Below are 17500 nucleotides of genomic sequence, written 5' to 3' on the forward strand. Positions count from 1 at the left end.
AATAGATTTGACGTTTGAAACATTTTATTTTCTCTGTCTCTCTCTCGCTGTGAGCCATTAGCGGATCAGTGTAAAAACTGCTTGACAGTTTGTCACTGCCTTATTAGACTGGAGGGCCTGAAGCTGAACCTTAGCTGTCACTTTATGTAAGTGATGTTGTCCAGCCATCTCCCCAGCCTGCCTCGCCCAGCCTGACAAGCTGCTAGTATCGAACACCGCTCACCCTAGCTGTTGCCTCTCTCTGGATCTCTCTCTCTCTCTTTCTCTCTCTCTCTCTCTCTGCCTCTCTCTCTGTCTCTCTCTCTACCTATACCTCTTACCCTCTCTCTCTTTACCTCAATTTGTCTTTCTGTCTGTCTGTCTGTCTCTCTCTGTCCCCCCCATTTCTGTCCCTGTGTGTGCTGTCTACATTATGTTTAACAATTGATCACCCTTTGCACACTTTTTGACATTTTTCCCCCTTCATTCCTCTCTTTTACATTAGCCCAACCCACCTCCACCACCCCCACCTCCAGTCAGTAGATCGACAGTATGTTGTTCTTTCCTGACCCTTCTTAGCATAGCCCATGCATATAGTATCAATGAAGACAATTCAGTTTCAATAATGCAGGTGTTTTGGGTTGCATCTAGTAGAGAGGGAGATCATGTTCAACAAGATGCTAGACTGAAGCTAAGCCATCATAATTTGATTTATTATGCTACTGTACATGATAAACTAGTGGCACCACATTCAGCTAAATGAAGCTTGAATGAAGTTTAAAGTCGGATACAAAATGATGCTACAGTATGAAAGTTACACACAATGAAATCAGTGTTCAAATGCGGGTAGTTTTTCCTGTGCTGGACAAATAAAAGCTGCCTGTTTTGGCTTTAATAGCCCTGTGGTGCTATATAGCAGGTGTTTAATCGTAGAAGTGGTCTACTCCTAGCCTCAGAGCCACCCATAGTGTCTACACTCTCCAAGCGTTCGCCTACCCCCTTGGGAACGAGCCACGAGAAATAGGCTATTACAGTGTCAAAGTAAAATATGAATATATCACGACTCTAGGGGAAGCTCTACAGTCACCAAAATCTGAGACTGCATAGTATGCCTTTAGGATTTGCAAAATAGAGACCAAATTAAGCTCATGCCATGGCCGTTCATTCAGTTTGCCCAACATGTTCAGGGCTTTACTCCCGTGGTTCTTAAACTAGGGGTCCCCCAATGGTGTCACCAAAAATAAGGAAGTGGTCAGAAAGTAATTTGCAAGATTTTTTTCTCTACATTTTTACATGTTTGAAAAATGGGATATCCCTAGGTGTGGGCATACAAGTCACAGTGTTTCTATAATCTTCCTCCGAAAGTGGATGCTCTATTTAGGCAAACTCTAATATCTATGGCTCAATCGGAATAAAAATACTTAATTTAAACATTTCAACTTATCGGATTCAGCCCGATCCGACTCCATTTCCAATCGGATTGAGAGAGGTAGTGTACTCCATTGTGATAATCTGATTGATTGAAAATTCCAACCATGTAGTACTCAGGTAGCCTGGTCCTAACCATCCCATAATACTACCATTTCATTTCGTATTATGGTCTGGAATTTCTTTGCTCTGAAGCGCTTGCAGGAAGCGGGAAGTAACGCCCAGTTCTGGTTTGAATTGATTGGACAGCTCTCACCCAATCGGCGATAGTTACTCATAACAACATAGCGCAGGCGTTTAACGTCATCGTCACGAGCGCCCTCCCCCTTTCGCCCCCACCAACCCGTCTCTTCGTTTATTGGCTGCTTTCTGGAGGGGGGGCGTTCTGTTACAATTCTACCGAGCAGAATGCTCCACAGAGGAGCACGGCCAGACTCGTAGTGGAGGCAATCCTTGGCCGGAAGTACGTGGATGGCTCGCGAGGCTAGTACTCAGGTACTTCTTTTTTTCTTTTTTTCTGTGCAGTTGTTCCCTATCTGGTAATAATGCGCAGTGACGTAAACAAGGGAGTTTCCATGGCAGCAATACAGCTGGGATCTTATACAGTTAAAACGGCAATCATTTTAATTAGCGTTCATGTAAGCAGTTCAGTTGAATTTTTTAATCAGATTCATTTCAATTTGATTGAAGAAAAGATGTCTATATAAATGAGGCTATTGTTTCCAACCAACCTGTACAAACTGGTGTTTCACTCTCCAATATTGTTCTGCAGAGAAAGTAAGCCCCCGTGCTTTCAGGGTCGCAGAGTAAGTCTGTGTGTGTGTGTGTTTGTGTGTGTGTGTGTGTGTGTGTGTGTGTGCACGTGTGCACACGCCTGTGTGCGCCCGTGTGTGTGTGTGTGTGTGTGTGTGTGCGTGCGTGCGCGCGCACGTGAAGCAGGAGTAAGACATGATTTTAAGCCCTTTTGGCTGAACCAAATCAGTGTCAGCCTCAGTCATGGTCCGGGAAGACAGACTGGCCACACAAGAGGTTGAATCACCCCTGACAGTTCAATCCATCTGCTCCTGTGGTTCATCATCTCGCGCACACAGTCATGGCTGGCAAAGCGTCTCAGACGCCCGCCACACCGACTGACTGTCACCCTTCTAACCCCATACTGGCAGTTCATTTGTCAAAGTCTTCAGGACAGACAATGGCTTTGGATGGGGTGGTATACATGGGAGAAAGGTTCCAGCCAGGGCTGTGTTTGTCTTGGTGGTGTTGGTAGCTGTGTTTTTTTTTGTTTATTTATTTTTTATTTACTTATATGATATATCTCTTTTTATTCACCAGAGACAATCAAGTTACATACTTACAATAAATACATTTGTTTTACTCTTGCAATAGAACTCTCTGGATGTTTTTTTAAGTCGAGAGTGGTGAACGTCATGGCCGTAGTGTCTCTTCATAGATTGATTCTGTGCAGCATTTTCTTTCTTTCTTTCTTTCTTTTTATGCAAAAAGCTCTTTTGATGCATCCAAGGCTGTGACAGGGCCTTCTTCTGAGTGCTTGTTTTTGTGTGAATGAGTGCATATACTTTTGAGTTTTCCCACATACAGGCGGACACACACTCATACATAAAGAGAGAGAGAGAGAACGAGAGAGAAAGAAAGAGGAGAGGCATTTATTTCACTGTGATCTTTAGCCTTTCTTTTCAATTATTTTCTCCCTGAATCAATTGGACTGCCTCACCCTAATCCCTTCAATTAATTTCCTAACGTCCTCAACTCAAATCAGCACAGTATTATGAACTATACTCATCTGTGTAACAAATTCTAAGTGCTTTTAAAGCATCTTCCCCAAGTTGTGCTGCGCCGGTCCCCAGATAGTTAGCTTTCCACTGCGGAGAGTGGAGAATCAATATCCAGGTTAATTTAAATGAATTATGTAGCATCCTACAGCACAGTAATGAGTGCCACTGAAATGAAACAAATCGATCAGTTCAGCACCCGCTCAATCCTCCCTCACATTACTAATGTTGACTGTGCATTAACTCTGCCCATCAAATCGGGGTGTGTGTATGTGTGTATGTGTGTGTGTGTGTGTGTGTGTGTGTGTGTGTGTGTGCGTGTGTGTGTGTGCCTTTCTGTGAGCTTGCTCGCATATTGGCATGTGTGTTTGTGAAAATGACTGCCTGTGTTTGTTTATGTCTTGCAGTAATAACCCTCTAATGTGCCTTTGGTTCCATAAAGAATATGCTGAATAGAGATAGCATCTTTAGCGCAGTCGAGTGGCCATGTTGATCTGCAAACACAAGATAGCTCTAACAATCTAGGACAGCCAAATGCTTCTCTCTTAACGCCAGTAGATCCTCCGGCTTTGCACAACGGTTCTTCATCTAATATGTACACCTCATGACTATTGAAACAAGAGCAGTCAAACGACTACAATCCTCCACCCCGTCACAAAATATTTTCTATCAGGGTAACCGAAACTGAAGACTGGGTATAAACCTTACGGTCCTCTTCAGGAGTAGCATCTGTGTGGCCATTTAGCAACTTCAGAGCTGCCCTGTTGACTACATACTGTAGATCTCTGTGCACAGCTGATGTCATTGGTAATTGCAGCCTGTCAGACACATGAACACCGTCTATAAATGACTGGAAATTACTGTTCTGCCTAATTTTGGTCAGAGATGTCTTTTACCATGCTTATCGAAGTGTTTACATCGCCAAAGGCACGGGAAATGTTCTCTTAGGATTTGACGCAAAGCAAAAGGTGTTTCTATCTGTTCTGCTTTTGTACAGGGTCTCAATTCTAAGCCACTGCACACATTGAAGCAATACAAATGGATTTGTATGCATTTTTAAAGCACACCCACATCTACTGGCGCTATTCCTTGTTGATGGTTGCATTGTCATTGACATCAACATGAAGGCAGTTTTCTAAAATGCACAGAATTGCACGGGGGCTACCCACTCTTCTGAGTGAATAAGATGTCTGCCAAATACTTCACCATGCCAAACACCAGATGCTAGATATTTTCTTTTACACGCACTGTTGACTGCACAATCTTATGTCAATTGAAAAGTTTCTATATATATAAAAACTAACCACAGCTCTATTTTTCCCTCTCTTTTTTCTGCCTCTCCCAGGAAACTAAAATCAACTGTGTCCGACTGGCTACTAAAGGTATGAGCACTTTGTCCTCCTTTGTCTGCATGTATAAATAATAAGTGACTAATTGCAGCTGATAAGGCTGTGTTTACCCATTTTTAATTGGTTCATTATTGCCAAAAGACAGTCGAGTTCCATTTAAATGGAGGGCTCATCTCCTCACAGGGGACTTAGTGTTTAGCATTGTGTGCTCTCTCAGTGGAGCCCGAGGTGTGTCACTGTTGAGTAAATACTGATAGGGTCAGAGGCAGTATGGCAGTGTTTAAACTGGACCTCTATGCCCTCACCTAAACCTGCATGACTCAGTCTGTAGCTGAGGATTCTGTTAAGACTCTCCATTTCAGCCCCATGTCATGTTTTATTTTGCCCATGGTTTGGTTTGGTTTGGTTTGGTTTGGTTTGATTTCTTGGTCTTGTCGTCTCTGTTGTACATCCTTACAGAGTAGTTCATGTCCAGTTATGGACCAGTAGTATTGGTGCTAAACCTTTTATCCAATCTAATGAATATTGCATAACATGGTTGACCCCAGCAAAAGCATCAGCTTCATTACCTTTCTTTTGCTTTTGTTCCCTCTTTCTATTGTCTAAGTTACAGCTTATTCATTCAAATAGCCATGCATCTGTGCACACAGCTGCCATTGTCTGTTTAACTCTAGTTGTCATTCAGTCATCCTGCATTGTCAATCTGCTTTCTTTTGGTTGCTCATTGATTTATTTATTTCAATTCATTTTTTTTGCTTTGCTCATTTTTTGCCATCCCTCTTCCCTAAGTTTGATTTGAGTTGAGTTGAGTTTCACTGTGAGTGGGGAAAGCCTGTGTGCCTGCTCAGGAGAACCACATGCTTATAACTTTGTGGCTTTAGCATTCCTCACTGCCAGTCAGACAGGTTAATGAGCAATACAAAAAAAAAGATGACGAAAGAATCGATCTAAACAAGAGAACCAGTTTAGGTGCTTCGATGCATACCCTCTCTCTGATTGTGTGATAAGGAACGGTCTCTGCCACAAAGTTAAAAAAAAAAGAAATCAGTGATTTTTGTTTTGTTCTGTCTTTTTCTATTCTGTTCTTTTTTTGCATTTTGTTCTCCATTGGTTTGTTTTGCAGTCAGAAGCACGGATTGATTTGATTTGAGTGCTTGCATCACAGTGTGCCATCCACATGCACGTAGATGAGAGTATCCTGCCGTTTATACACAGATGTACGGATGCAGTCAGACACAGTTCTCCATCCAGTCATGAGCACTTTATGGAGACATTCAGAAACTTGATGAAAATGTCATTATCTTTTATAGAATTTCCCGAACAAGATCTTACTGTACCCCAAACCCCCCCTCCCCCCATCAAAATAGCCATACAGATAACATGCTTTAATCAATAAAGAAGACTTGAGCATTTTGGAAATGGAGACATATTTTTTAGACTTTTTTCTTTGTTTCCCTTCTCTCATGCATGCTGACCTGGAACTGTAAACATTGTCTTAGTGGTAATAGGTAGGGGACAAATAACCACGCCGTACATACTTGTCATCCCCAGTGAAGGTGATTATTACTGCTCCATAGTCAGATTTCTTTCTTATATCCTCATTTTTTTGTTGTTGTTTTTTTTTAATAGCCATTTCTTATGGTTTCTCCCTATGTTGGCACCTTTTTTTCTCTTGTTACACATTTTTAATGCATTTGTTTGCATGTCTGGTCCTCAAAAACAGTGTAGCTGGCTCTCATTTCCATTGACACTACCATCCCCCCAGAGTGTCCTGCTTATGTCCCCCCGTCCCCCCCTCACTTCCCCCACTGGTCAGACTGTTTTCTGCTTTGGTTTTGCATTTGTAAAGGTCCCTGGCATTCAACATCTGTCCGCTTGCTCATGTCCTTATTGAAGTTATTGAACAAACAAAATATAAACAATTATAACCTGGACTACAGTATGCTGTAAAAAAAAGAGTGTTTCTATGTAATACACTGTGAAACCTGTTGAAAATGAGAGGCTTAGCGAATTTGTATTTTGAAAATATCATGTGATTTCAAATGATATTCGTAGGGGAAGCTTGAATAAGGATTTGAGCAAACCATTCTAAACAATGGAACATGTTATGTTAACCATAAACCCTATCCTGATTGCTTCACTGACATTCAAACACATCCTGCATCCTGCCAGCCTTACTGTGTGTGTGTGTGTGTGTGTGTGTGTGTGTATGTATGTGTGTGTGTGTGTGTGTGTGTGTGTGTGTGTGTGTGTGTGTGTGTGTGTGTGTGTGTGTGTGTGTGTGTGTCTGTGTGTGTGTAATGTATGTGTGTGTGTGTGTGTGCGTGTGTGTGTGTGCATGTGTGTGAGTGCATGTGTGTGAGTGCATATGCGTGTGTGTGTGTGTGTGTGTGTGTGTGTGTGTGTGTGTGTGTGTGTGTGTGAGAGAGAGAGAGAGAGAAAGTTTGTGTGTGTGTGTGTGTGTTTCTGTTTGTATGTACGTGTGTGTGCATGTGAGTATGTGTGTGTGTGTGTGTGTGTGTGTGTGTGTGTGTGTGTGTGTGTGTGTGTGTGTGTGTGTGTGTGTGTGTGTGTGTGTGTGTGTAATGTATGTGTGTGTGTGTGTGTGTGCGTGTGTGTGTGTGCATGTGTGTGAGTGCATGTGTGTGAGTGCATATGCGTGTGTGTGGATGTGGATGTGTTCACACGTCGGTATGACAGTATTTGTGTGAGAGTTTTGTGTGCATATGTGTATTATTAGAATGAGGTGAGTTACATCTCATAAGGTATCCTACGCCATGGTATCTATGTGCAGTATGACCATGAATTGAAAGGGAATCGCACACAGACACAGGCCTCGCCTTACACTGCTACTGAGAGGAGGTGTGTGTGTGTGTGTGTCTGTGTGTGTGTCTGTGCGTGTGTGTGTGTGTATAGATTGAAAGGGAATCACACACACAGGCCTGGCCTTACAGTACACTGCAACTGAGAGGAGGTGCGTGCGTGTGTGTGTGTGTGTGTGTGTGTGTGTGTGTGTGTGTGTGTGTGTGTGTGTGTGTGTGTGTGTCTGTGTGTGTCTGTGTGTGTCTGTGTGTAGATTGAAAGGGAATCACACTCACAGGCCTGGCCTTACACTGCTACTGACAGGAGGCTTTCTCTGGCTCCCCTTGACCATCCAGTCCCAGCCGTGGGCTTGAGTAGCACCTCCATGGGTGTGCGGGTGGAGGCGAGATGTGTGTGTGTGTGTGTGTGGGGGGGGGGGGGGGTGGTGGGGGTTGGCAGTTCAGCTGTGTGAGCCGTTGGCCTCAGGAGACTGCGGTGGAGGTGAGAAACACTGCAGGGTTTCCGTGGCGGCTGCCGTGCGTCTCGGCGTCTCCGCGGTTCACACCTGATGAACACACAGGTGCGCGGGAGCCGCGGCCATTGTGCGCCGTTTCTAAAGCCTACCTGCGACTCTCGCCAAGCCTCAGTGAGCCTTCAGCTGCCCTCAGGGGCACTTACAAAATGCTCAATTGCCCTGACGCAAATCAGAAATGGGCCGAGATGAGACGAGACGTGTGCGTGCTCTCAAAGACTTGTGGAGTGTACGGGTTTAGACAAGGCGGCGTGTATTTTTAGCAGAGTTTTTTTTTGGAGTTAATGATCATGACTTAGTGTGCCATTTTGTTTGCTGAGGTAATTGGCCTGTTTTGGAACTCCCCATCTTTATCTAGTCTCTATTCAGCCATTATGGTTGCATTTTGAAGCAACAGTGGCGCTGTTGAAATGTAGAGTATGAAATGGCTGTTGAAGCATGTCTAAAATATACTTTTCTCATGTTGCCTTCTTTTAGATTTATTCTGCACACCAAGCTTCCCTGTTTTGAAACCTTGATTTTTACTTTGCATAATTCTACTTTGTTGTGACTAGCATTAGATGTGTTGGATTAAAGCCTAAAATTTGTAGGCATTTGGCAAACAGTGGCAGCATTGTTGACTAAAAATCCACACCCGCCATTTAGAAGCACTGTAAGTAAATGCAACTTCCCCCCAAAACATTTTTAAAAGAAACAGGACAAAGGATTTAAAGTATTAGCAATGCACCGGATCTCGGCTGACCCAATGACCCGCTATTGTGCTCCACAATGAGCTTGAGGTTCCATCCTAGTGCCATTAGCGCTGTGGATTGTTTACAGTTCTGTTTGAGTATCCGTAATCTGTGTGCATCTGACCCCGCGAGCTGCGGTAACTGAGATTATAATCCCATTAGGGGGCACTCAGCGCAGCTGTTCTGCGGAGCAGCGGACTCCCCAGCTCTGTCTGCCCCGCTCTAAGCCCCAAGAGCATCCGACGAGAGCGCCGCTACGCCACCACAAGCCTCAAGTGTCCCTCTGAGATGTGTGTGTGTGTGTGTGTGTGTGTGTGTGTGTGTGTGTGTGTGTGTGTGTGCCTTCACTGTGTGTGCTTTATAGGCTTAAGTTCTGCCTACTTGGTTGCCTTATTGAACAGTATCCAAGAATCACTCCATAACAACGAGCAGGGGCTGCTCATTCAACTTCACCCGCGGAACATGGATGGAATTAAGGTTTAATATTGTGGGTTTTAGTTCTAATTCCTCGTCTCATGCTTCATTTTCCTCCGACCCAAAATAAAATAGGATTTCCATCTTTCTTTTTAGGCAAACAACCAAGGCCGGGGGCGTGAGGAAGTGTGTGGAGAGCCGGTTAATCACCCCGGGCTTAACATTTTTATAATGGATCAAGGGCTTCTAAATCAGGCTCCAAATGGCTTTTGTCTCCTGCAAATGCCGCAGTGTGACTTATTTGATCCTCTCCATCAACCCCGTGTCCCATCTATACGCGGATAATGAGCTCGATATTGCAATAACCAGAATCTCCGATAGGCATTACGCCGCCACCGCTACTGCTAAGAGACCATTCCAAATGTACTTAAAGACTTTTCTGCGCTCGACAGGTACCTGTTGTCCCCTGCTCTCTGTAAGGGCACGGTTGGATTTTTTTTGCGGCCTTTACAAGCCTTCCGCTGCCAGCCACCTGCAGATAGGTGGAGATAAGCCTCGCCGCCGGTCGGAGCCTTGTTAAGTTGCTGGGATTGCGAGGGCCAGCGCGGTCCAGTGTGGTATCAGAAAATAGGCTGAAGCGAGCCAGATGGGCTCTCTATTGTTACATGATGAACTGCTGAACCCAATCAGTGTGCAGGCTGGCGGAGGACAGCGCATCAGGCGGCCGGCGTAATGGGACAGAGGTGATACATGCCCTCTCCTGCCCGCGCCCGCGCCACACATTACCTGGGCCTGCTTGGAATGTGCCCAGCTACAAATACAACACACACACACACACACACACACACACACACACACCCACACACACACACACACACACTGTCATGCATGCACACACATACACGCATATATATATATATATATATATATATATATATGTATATATATGTGTGTGTGTGTGTGTGTGTGTGTGTGTGTGTGTCTGTGTGTGTGCGCGCGAGCATACACAGAGACACACACAGGAGTCACCCGTATAGTATACTGCCTGTCAAGGCTGGTGAAATTGTCTTCACATTGCCTCCTCTTTAAACAAATGGAGACCCAGATGTATGCAAATGCACCCAGAGGTCCTCATATCTCTCTGTCATGACTGGGGCGCATAATTGTTTATTGAAAATGTGAAGTGGCCACCTACTCTGTGCCTCGCCTGTTGCAACGTGAACCTGTAGGTGAACCACACTGGCATGTAAATGTGTTGCATTTAAGGGCAAGTTATTTCCGCACTGTTGAGGACCGGAGTGGGCTGGAGCCACTTTGGCGACGCATGTTAACAGCGCTTGGCAGGAGGGAGAGTGTCTTTAGCCCTCTCGTCAGTATAGGGGGAAGGGTGTGCAGCTGCAGGTCCATACGATTTCAGGGTGTTTGGGATTTTTAATCTCTTTTTCTTCAATGTATTTTCTTCAAGCTTTGTGTAAAGGAAATATCTGTGGAGGTTTGGATTATATAGATCTTCCCACACAGCACAGGCATGGCAGATTAATAGCAGGCCATTGTCTCTCAAGGTTGCACAACTGTTGGCATCTATTAAAAGCTATTCAGTGGGAGAGGAAGGAAAATGGCCATTGAATGGCTCCTATATGCATGTGTATATCTCTCTTAATTTAGAATATCTCTGTGACATTGACTGTGCAACATTGCTGTTCAGACCCTTAAGCTGTCATTCAGTGTCATTTGGTAGCATTCCACGTAATACACTCTAGCTCCCAAATATTCCCTCAGCAGAGCATGTATACATGCTTAGCGTAAATTAGCCTTGTTGACAGTTAGATTGCATGCGTGTCTGTCCGTCATGCCGCCGCGGCTGGAATCAGACGAGACACTTGACTGGCCCCCGGTGTCAGGCGGGAGGACGGTCCCCGTGACACGTGTTGTCAATAGTGGTCTGTCAGCGAGTTGTCCACTGCAGCTGGAGCAGTAATAAGCATCTGCATGACATGACAAGTGTCAGATGGCTTGCATCAGCAACGGCAGTGGAGAGTCTCGGATTAATGGGAGTTGATGTGATGGAATGTTGTGGACATGGTGGAATTGATTCAAGGTGTTCGCTCAGAGGGAAATGTAAGATACAAAGGAAAAAAAAAAACCTTACTGAACAGATTTGTACAGAAATGTAATGATTTTTCCCATAGCCACTCTGTCGACTAGGTTCTTTTTTTGTCGATAGCCGCGCTCATTGGAAGAGAAATATCTCAACCCATCCGCGGCCTCTTTATCAACCTCTGTGCCACTGATAGCAAGAGCAAAGTCAAGGAATCAAGCCGAGGCGTGTGCAGTAAAACTGTTTAGCCACGGCGAAATGCGGGGTTTGATGCCGCAACCACGGCAACCCAGGTGTCGGGAGTGTAGAGATAAAGTCGCAAACTCACGACCAAGTAGCCGCACTGTAACATGTTATCAGCAAGTCGACATCCACACCACTGGCCGCTTCATCGACCAGTTGGCCGCTTTGAGATAACGATTAAAAAGCTTGCATGGCTTGTAAAAGTAGCCAAAGTTGTGTTGGATACTTTTTTTTAATAAACAACTATTTCTGACTGGTAGGGGAAACGGTCATATAGTAGTTAGTAGAGTGCAGATAAATGTCAGTGAAATGGTTGAGAATGGTGGAAGAAAGACTATCAGTGCCTTTACACTTACTTAATTCTTACTTCTCTCCATTGTTAGGGAATAAATGTCGTAAACGAAAGGAATAATTTAGATGCCTTAATGCATTACATACAGCACAGTCTCATAAGACTTGAGAATCTAATGTCTAAATAGTAGTGTACAGATTGTTATTATTGTTACTGTTTATTGCCATAAAAACCCTGGCTTGATAATGTTTTTCCTCATTCTCCCTTGTGTCTTTTTTCGGGAGTTAAGGGAAAAAAACGCACATCATTTGATCATTCTGCATGATTTGGCAGGCACTATGAGACAAAATGTTGGCTTCCATAAATACCGTCTGAATGACTGAGTTCACCCAGCAGAATAAAAGTGTTACTGTACGAACCATCTGTGCTGCCTCAGCTGAGGCCCACCCTTGCACGTCTTTTTCCTAACCAGCCCTTCCGTTTCCAATTGAACTGGGCCGTGCGCATAATCTTTCCTTTCATGCATACGCGGCTCATCGAGTCGTGAGCGATCAAACTGACGTCGACTCTCGCTCCGCGGCTCGCTGCGGTGGTATTGTGTGCATTGCTTAATGTCTAGCGTGCCACTTACCGCCGTCTCCGTACACTTTTGGCCGTGTGTGCGACTGTGCTGTGTAATGGCCTATTGCCCTGCTGATGCTGATAGTTGTATCAGCCGAGCTGAACCCACAAATGGTGTCTGACAGTTGGTTCACTGTGGCGCTGAAATAATGGCCTCGGCACACAACAGGGCCTGCCTGTCAATGCCACAAGCATGTTGTAGTCCAGCACTTGTTATTCAGTTGCCGCAGTGCCTTTCAAGTTGCATGTGTTGTGTGTGAGTGGATGTGTATGAATATGTGAGTTTGAGTGTGTACAGTATCTTGCCTTGATAGTTGGGGATCTTCATCCATTTATGTATGAGTCTGAGCATTCGAGTGTTTGTGTGTGGGAGCCTTTTTTGTGTATAGAAACCATACACGTGTTGTGCGTGTGTACTGTTTGTGTGTGTGTCTACTGTAGGTGTGTGTGTGTGTGTGCGTGTGTGTGCTTGTGTGTATGAATGAGAGTTTGTAAGTGTGTGTGTGTGTGTGTGTACATGCATGTGTGTGTATGAATGTGAGTTTGTAAATGTGTAAGTCTGTAAATGTGTGTGTGTGTGTGTGTGTGTGTGTGTGTGTGTGTGTGTGTGTATGAATGAGTTTGTAAATGTGTGTGTGTGTATACTGTATATATGAATGTGAGTTTGTATGTGTGTGTGTGTGTGTGTGTGTGCGTGTGTGTGTGTGTGCGTGGGTCTGTGTGTGTGTGTGTGTGTGTGTGTGTGTGTGTGTGTGTGTGTGTGTGTATGTGTATGAATGTGTGTGTGTGTGTGTGTGTGGAGGATAGCCAGCGTGCTGGGCAGCGGTGGCCCCAGTTAAACGCTCTCCTCCTCTCTCTGTGATGTGTCTGTGTCCCCCCTGCAGGTGCGTCCACCCAGAACTCCAACGCCGTGGAGCCCGAGAAGCAGGTGGACAGCACCGTCAAGATGGCCGGCGTCATCGCCGGGATCCTCATGTTCGTCATCATCCTCCTGGGCGTCGTGCTCACGTTCAAGAGAAGGTACAGAGTGGACACATGGGCGCCCGAACGCACCCATTCCACTGGAATACGTGTTCTCTCTTTTAAGAGCTTTAAAAAGTTAAAGTGGATGGGAAAGTTGGATTTCTAATAGTTACTAATCACATTAGAATTAAGATTTGATGAGTTCATCTAGATTGTTCTTTCATAGCAGTATGCGAATGGTGTTAAATATGGAAATATTAATGTATCTATCAATGTGTTGATTAATATTTGAGGATTTAGACCATGCAAGTCTTTGAATAATGAATTTTAATCTGGGTATCAAACGCATGGCTTCACATTTAACACAGATCTAAGTGAGGCATATGTCTAGTGTACTGTAGATGGGGCATATGTCTAGTGTACTGTAGATGGGGCATATGTCTAGTGTACTGTAGATGGGGGCACATGTCTAGTGTACTGTAGATGGGGGCATATGTCTAGTGTATTGTAGATGGGGGCATATGTCTAGTGTACTGTAGATGGGGAATATGTCTAGTGTACTGTAGATGGGGGCATATGTCTAGTGTGCTGTAGATGGGGGCATATGTCTAGTGTACTGTAGATGGGGCATATATCTAGTGTACTGTAGATGGGGGCATATGTCTAGTGTACTGTAGATGGGGCATATATCTAGTGTACTGTAGATGGGGGCATATGTCTAGTGTACTGTAGATGGGGGCATATGTCTAGTGTGCTAGATGGGGCATATGTCTAGTGTACTGTAGATGGGGGCATATGTCTAGTGTACTGTAGATGGGGGCATATGTCTAGTGTACTGTAGATGGGGGCATATGTCTAGTGTACTGTAGATGGGGAATATGTCTAGTGTACTGTAGATGGGATTATGTCTAGTGTACTGTAGATGGGGATTATGTCTAGTGTACTGTAGATGGGGCATATATCTAGTGTACTGTAGATGGGGGCATATGTCTAGTGTACTGTAGATGGGGAATATGTTTAGTGTAATGTAGATGGGGCATATGTCTAGTGTACTGTAGGTGGGGCGGGAGGGTTTGGGTGCTGTGGGCAATCAGCTTTCTGTCTCGTTTAAACATGCACACTGGCTTACCTCCACTGCATCCCCTGTTTCCTTTCCCTGTCCCCTTCCCTGTAGATCTCCCCTCAATGACATACTGCCCATGCCATTTTGCTCTAAGAGGATTTGCAGAAACTGGTTTCTCATAGTCACACGTGTGTCCACCCTGCTGCAATACATCTGCACCTCCAAACCAACCGAGTTAGTCGAATAGGATTCAGTGGCAGGCTGCAAAAGGAGTGTCACGTTTGATGCAGAGATTTTGTGTTGTGGATTTTGTGTGTGAAATGTTCCTTGTCAAACAAACAAACATACTGATTTATGATAGCCTAAATAGAGGTTATATAGTTTATGTTTTTTTTTTTTTTTTTTTTGTAAGTTGAATGAGGAAAATTATCCCACTCTCCAAAAAGCAACGTTTGCCATACAGCGTTGAACAAGTGATCATGTTCTGTGCGTGAAGCAGGCAAGAGCTAGCACTCGGCTGAAACAAATATACGTTCTGCCTTCCCTGGGCACACGGAGCAATCTGTCTGCAGCAGCCCCTTTACTGCAGGTCTAGTGTGCTAATTAAAGCAGGATCTGCGCTCACAGAACAGGGCCGTGGGCGTTACAGGAGCAAAAGGTCAGATGCAAATCAGAAGGCCGGAGACCAATAGACTCATAAATAGACCTGAGTATAGATTGCCATGCGCCATAACACACAGACTGGGAGAACGGGTGGAAAATGCTTAGGCTACAATATTCTGGAACGCTCCTCTCTCCTCCCCCCCCCCCAATGCCAGGTCATCCATGTTTCATTGCTGTGACTTGGACAGTGTGGGAGTACGATGTTTTAGAAATTGCAGCGTTTTACAAGGCTTTCAGTCGCCATGAATTATTCGTGCAAAAATAGTTGTTGAAAGCAAGTAAACTGTCCTTTTAAGCTCTCAGAGGTAAAGTTACACATGTTTTGGAGTAGCGAAAATGGACTTTCGGACTCAAATATAATAGCTGTAAGGATGGGTGGAGTGGACATGCTGCTCTTAATGGCATTTCTCTTCTCCATGTGTGTTAAATGGCCTCAGGGCTTGTTTTGCGCCACTTAAAGGAACCATTTAACAATTCCAGCATGGCAGCTGATTCAATTTTAATGACAGAAAATTTCTCATAAAAGTTTAGAATTTTTGACATCTGGTATGTGTTCTGGTAATTCCACCCAAAAATTTCACCCGGCAGAGAACTCAATTGGCTTGATAGGTCGTTGTGTTCCTCTTCAATTTTGCAGGACTGAAAACTGCCGCTAAAATTTCAACCCTAACACATTCCCTGTCATAGCCTGCCACTGCCTCTCCATTGGGGACGTGCAGAAGAACATGACCCTAATAGGCAGCGGCCGGGTTTCATGCTCAGAAGAAAGAGGGAGAGCGAGCAAAGAGGCTGCCTCGCATTCTGTCCAGCGCACTAATTGTTTTGAGCGCACACACTCAGATGGTGTGTAGACGGTGCCGTCCGTCGGCCAGGCTAGCGCTCACTGTAGCATCTGTTAATCAGATCTGGCAGTCTCCTGCGCCATATTTCACCGGGAATCAGCCTCCCATCTCCTGCGCGGCAGCCGAGCAAGAGCCCTTAGCCATCTCCGTCTGCCAGCGCACAGCTTTGTTTTACAACCGCAAGCCTACGAGCACTCAGTGTTAGATTTATTAGTGGAATAGTCGTGAGTTTTTACTAATCAGGAGTAGCTGGGAAATGATAAGCAGTTAATATAGATGTAGGAATGCAGCAATCTAATGGAAAAAAATAACATTTAACTTGCTCCCAGGTCGAGCAACATATGTATTTAAATATAAACATTGTGAATCAATCACCTACATTGCTGGTTAATGATATGATTATGGTTATTGTTATGGTATGTAACAGATGCTTTGAAAGCGACATACGCATAACGATACAAGTTAAATGTAACAATTGTATTAACAATTGATTATGCAGTAGCATCTTGCTCACCCCTACCATAATGAGCTGATGGTTTCAGTCAGTCTGATAAGAGCTTAATGAACAGCCACCCAGCTCATGCCTCTAATGGCATCTCGCTGTAGGATAGAGTAAGAGTCGGGTCTGTTCGGACACTATAAGGAGCTCATGCCTCTAATGGCGTCTTGCTGTAGGATAGACTAAGAGTCGGGTCTGTTCGGACACCTAAGGAGCTCATGCCTCTAATGGCGTCTTGCTGTAGGATAGACTAAGAGTCGGGTCTGTTCGGACACCTAAGGAGCTCATGCCTCTAATGGCATCATGCTGTAGGATTGAGTAAGAGTCGGGCATCTTCGGACACCTAAGGAGCTCCACTCCTCAAGCAAGCAGCGCGAGTGGGACCCAACACCTTCACCTCGCACCTTCCTCTTAGATCTACTGCATGGTGCAGCCAGATGTGGCGCTCGGCCGCACTCTCACCGGTGCAGGGAGCCCTGTCTCAGCCGTCACAAACTAAACTTCACTTTGATATTTAGATCTCTTTTTCTCTCAAGCTATATCCCCTGAGACACTGTCTGTTTTGTTTCTGTTTTTTTTTCCTTTTTTCTTTCTTTCTATTTACCGTCATTTTTTCTGCAAACAATCATGCTGTCGGCTTTCAGAAATGGGATTTCTTAAAAGATGGTGTGAGATTAGATGAACCACTTAGGTTGACTCATTACTTTAGTGCAGCAAACCTCAGGCCAAATAAAGCTCCAGAAGGACTCCTGCTATTGATATAAATGGGTGTCATCAGAAAGAATTTAGTGAAAATGTCAGCACCGCCTCCACTGCCTAAATATCAAAATGGAGGAGTCAGACGGTGTATCTTCACGCGGCAGAAAGCTCTAAAGCCGTCCAAGTCACCTTCTAACCTGATCAGCATCAACCCAATGTGCCAGTCTGTATGCAGTATATACTTCTTCATCTGTCTGCCTCCCCTTCACCCCCAAGTCTTATGTGCTCTTCTGTGGTCTTCTTCCTCCCTCGCTCCCGCCTGCTAGGGAAATACACTCCTGGAGAACCCTGAGCGTGGGGTATTGTATGTTTACTTCTGGCTATGCATCTTGCGTGCCACTTGTGCCATCCATTATGTCGGGGAAAAAAAAATCAAAATAAAATCAAGAGCCCATGTGTGTCCCGACCTGCCATCCACTCACTCTGTCACTC

At 44.7% G+C, this 17500-nt stretch overlaps 1 protein-coding gene across 1 annotated transcript in view; it reads left to right on the forward strand.

Moving 5' to 3' along the window:
* The window catches only part of ptprt (protein tyrosine phosphatase receptor type T), a 178959-nt gene that overhangs the window by 100488 nt on the left and 60971 nt on the right, over positions 1–17500 (forward strand). The window contains exons 12-13 of the mRNA XM_062545106.1: positions 4543–4579; positions 13164–13299. Of these exons, the coding sequence (XP_062401090.1) occupies positions 4543–4579; positions 13164–13299 (173 nt within the window). The remainder of the gene's footprint in view (positions 1–4542; positions 4580–13163; positions 13300–17500) is intronic.

This window comes from Sardina pilchardus, chromosome 9, assembly GCF_963854185.1.
Source record: "Sardina pilchardus chromosome 9, fSarPil1.1, whole genome shotgun sequence".
NCBI classification, from domain to species: Eukaryota; Metazoa; Chordata; class Actinopteri; order Clupeiformes; family Clupeidae; genus Sardina; species Sardina pilchardus.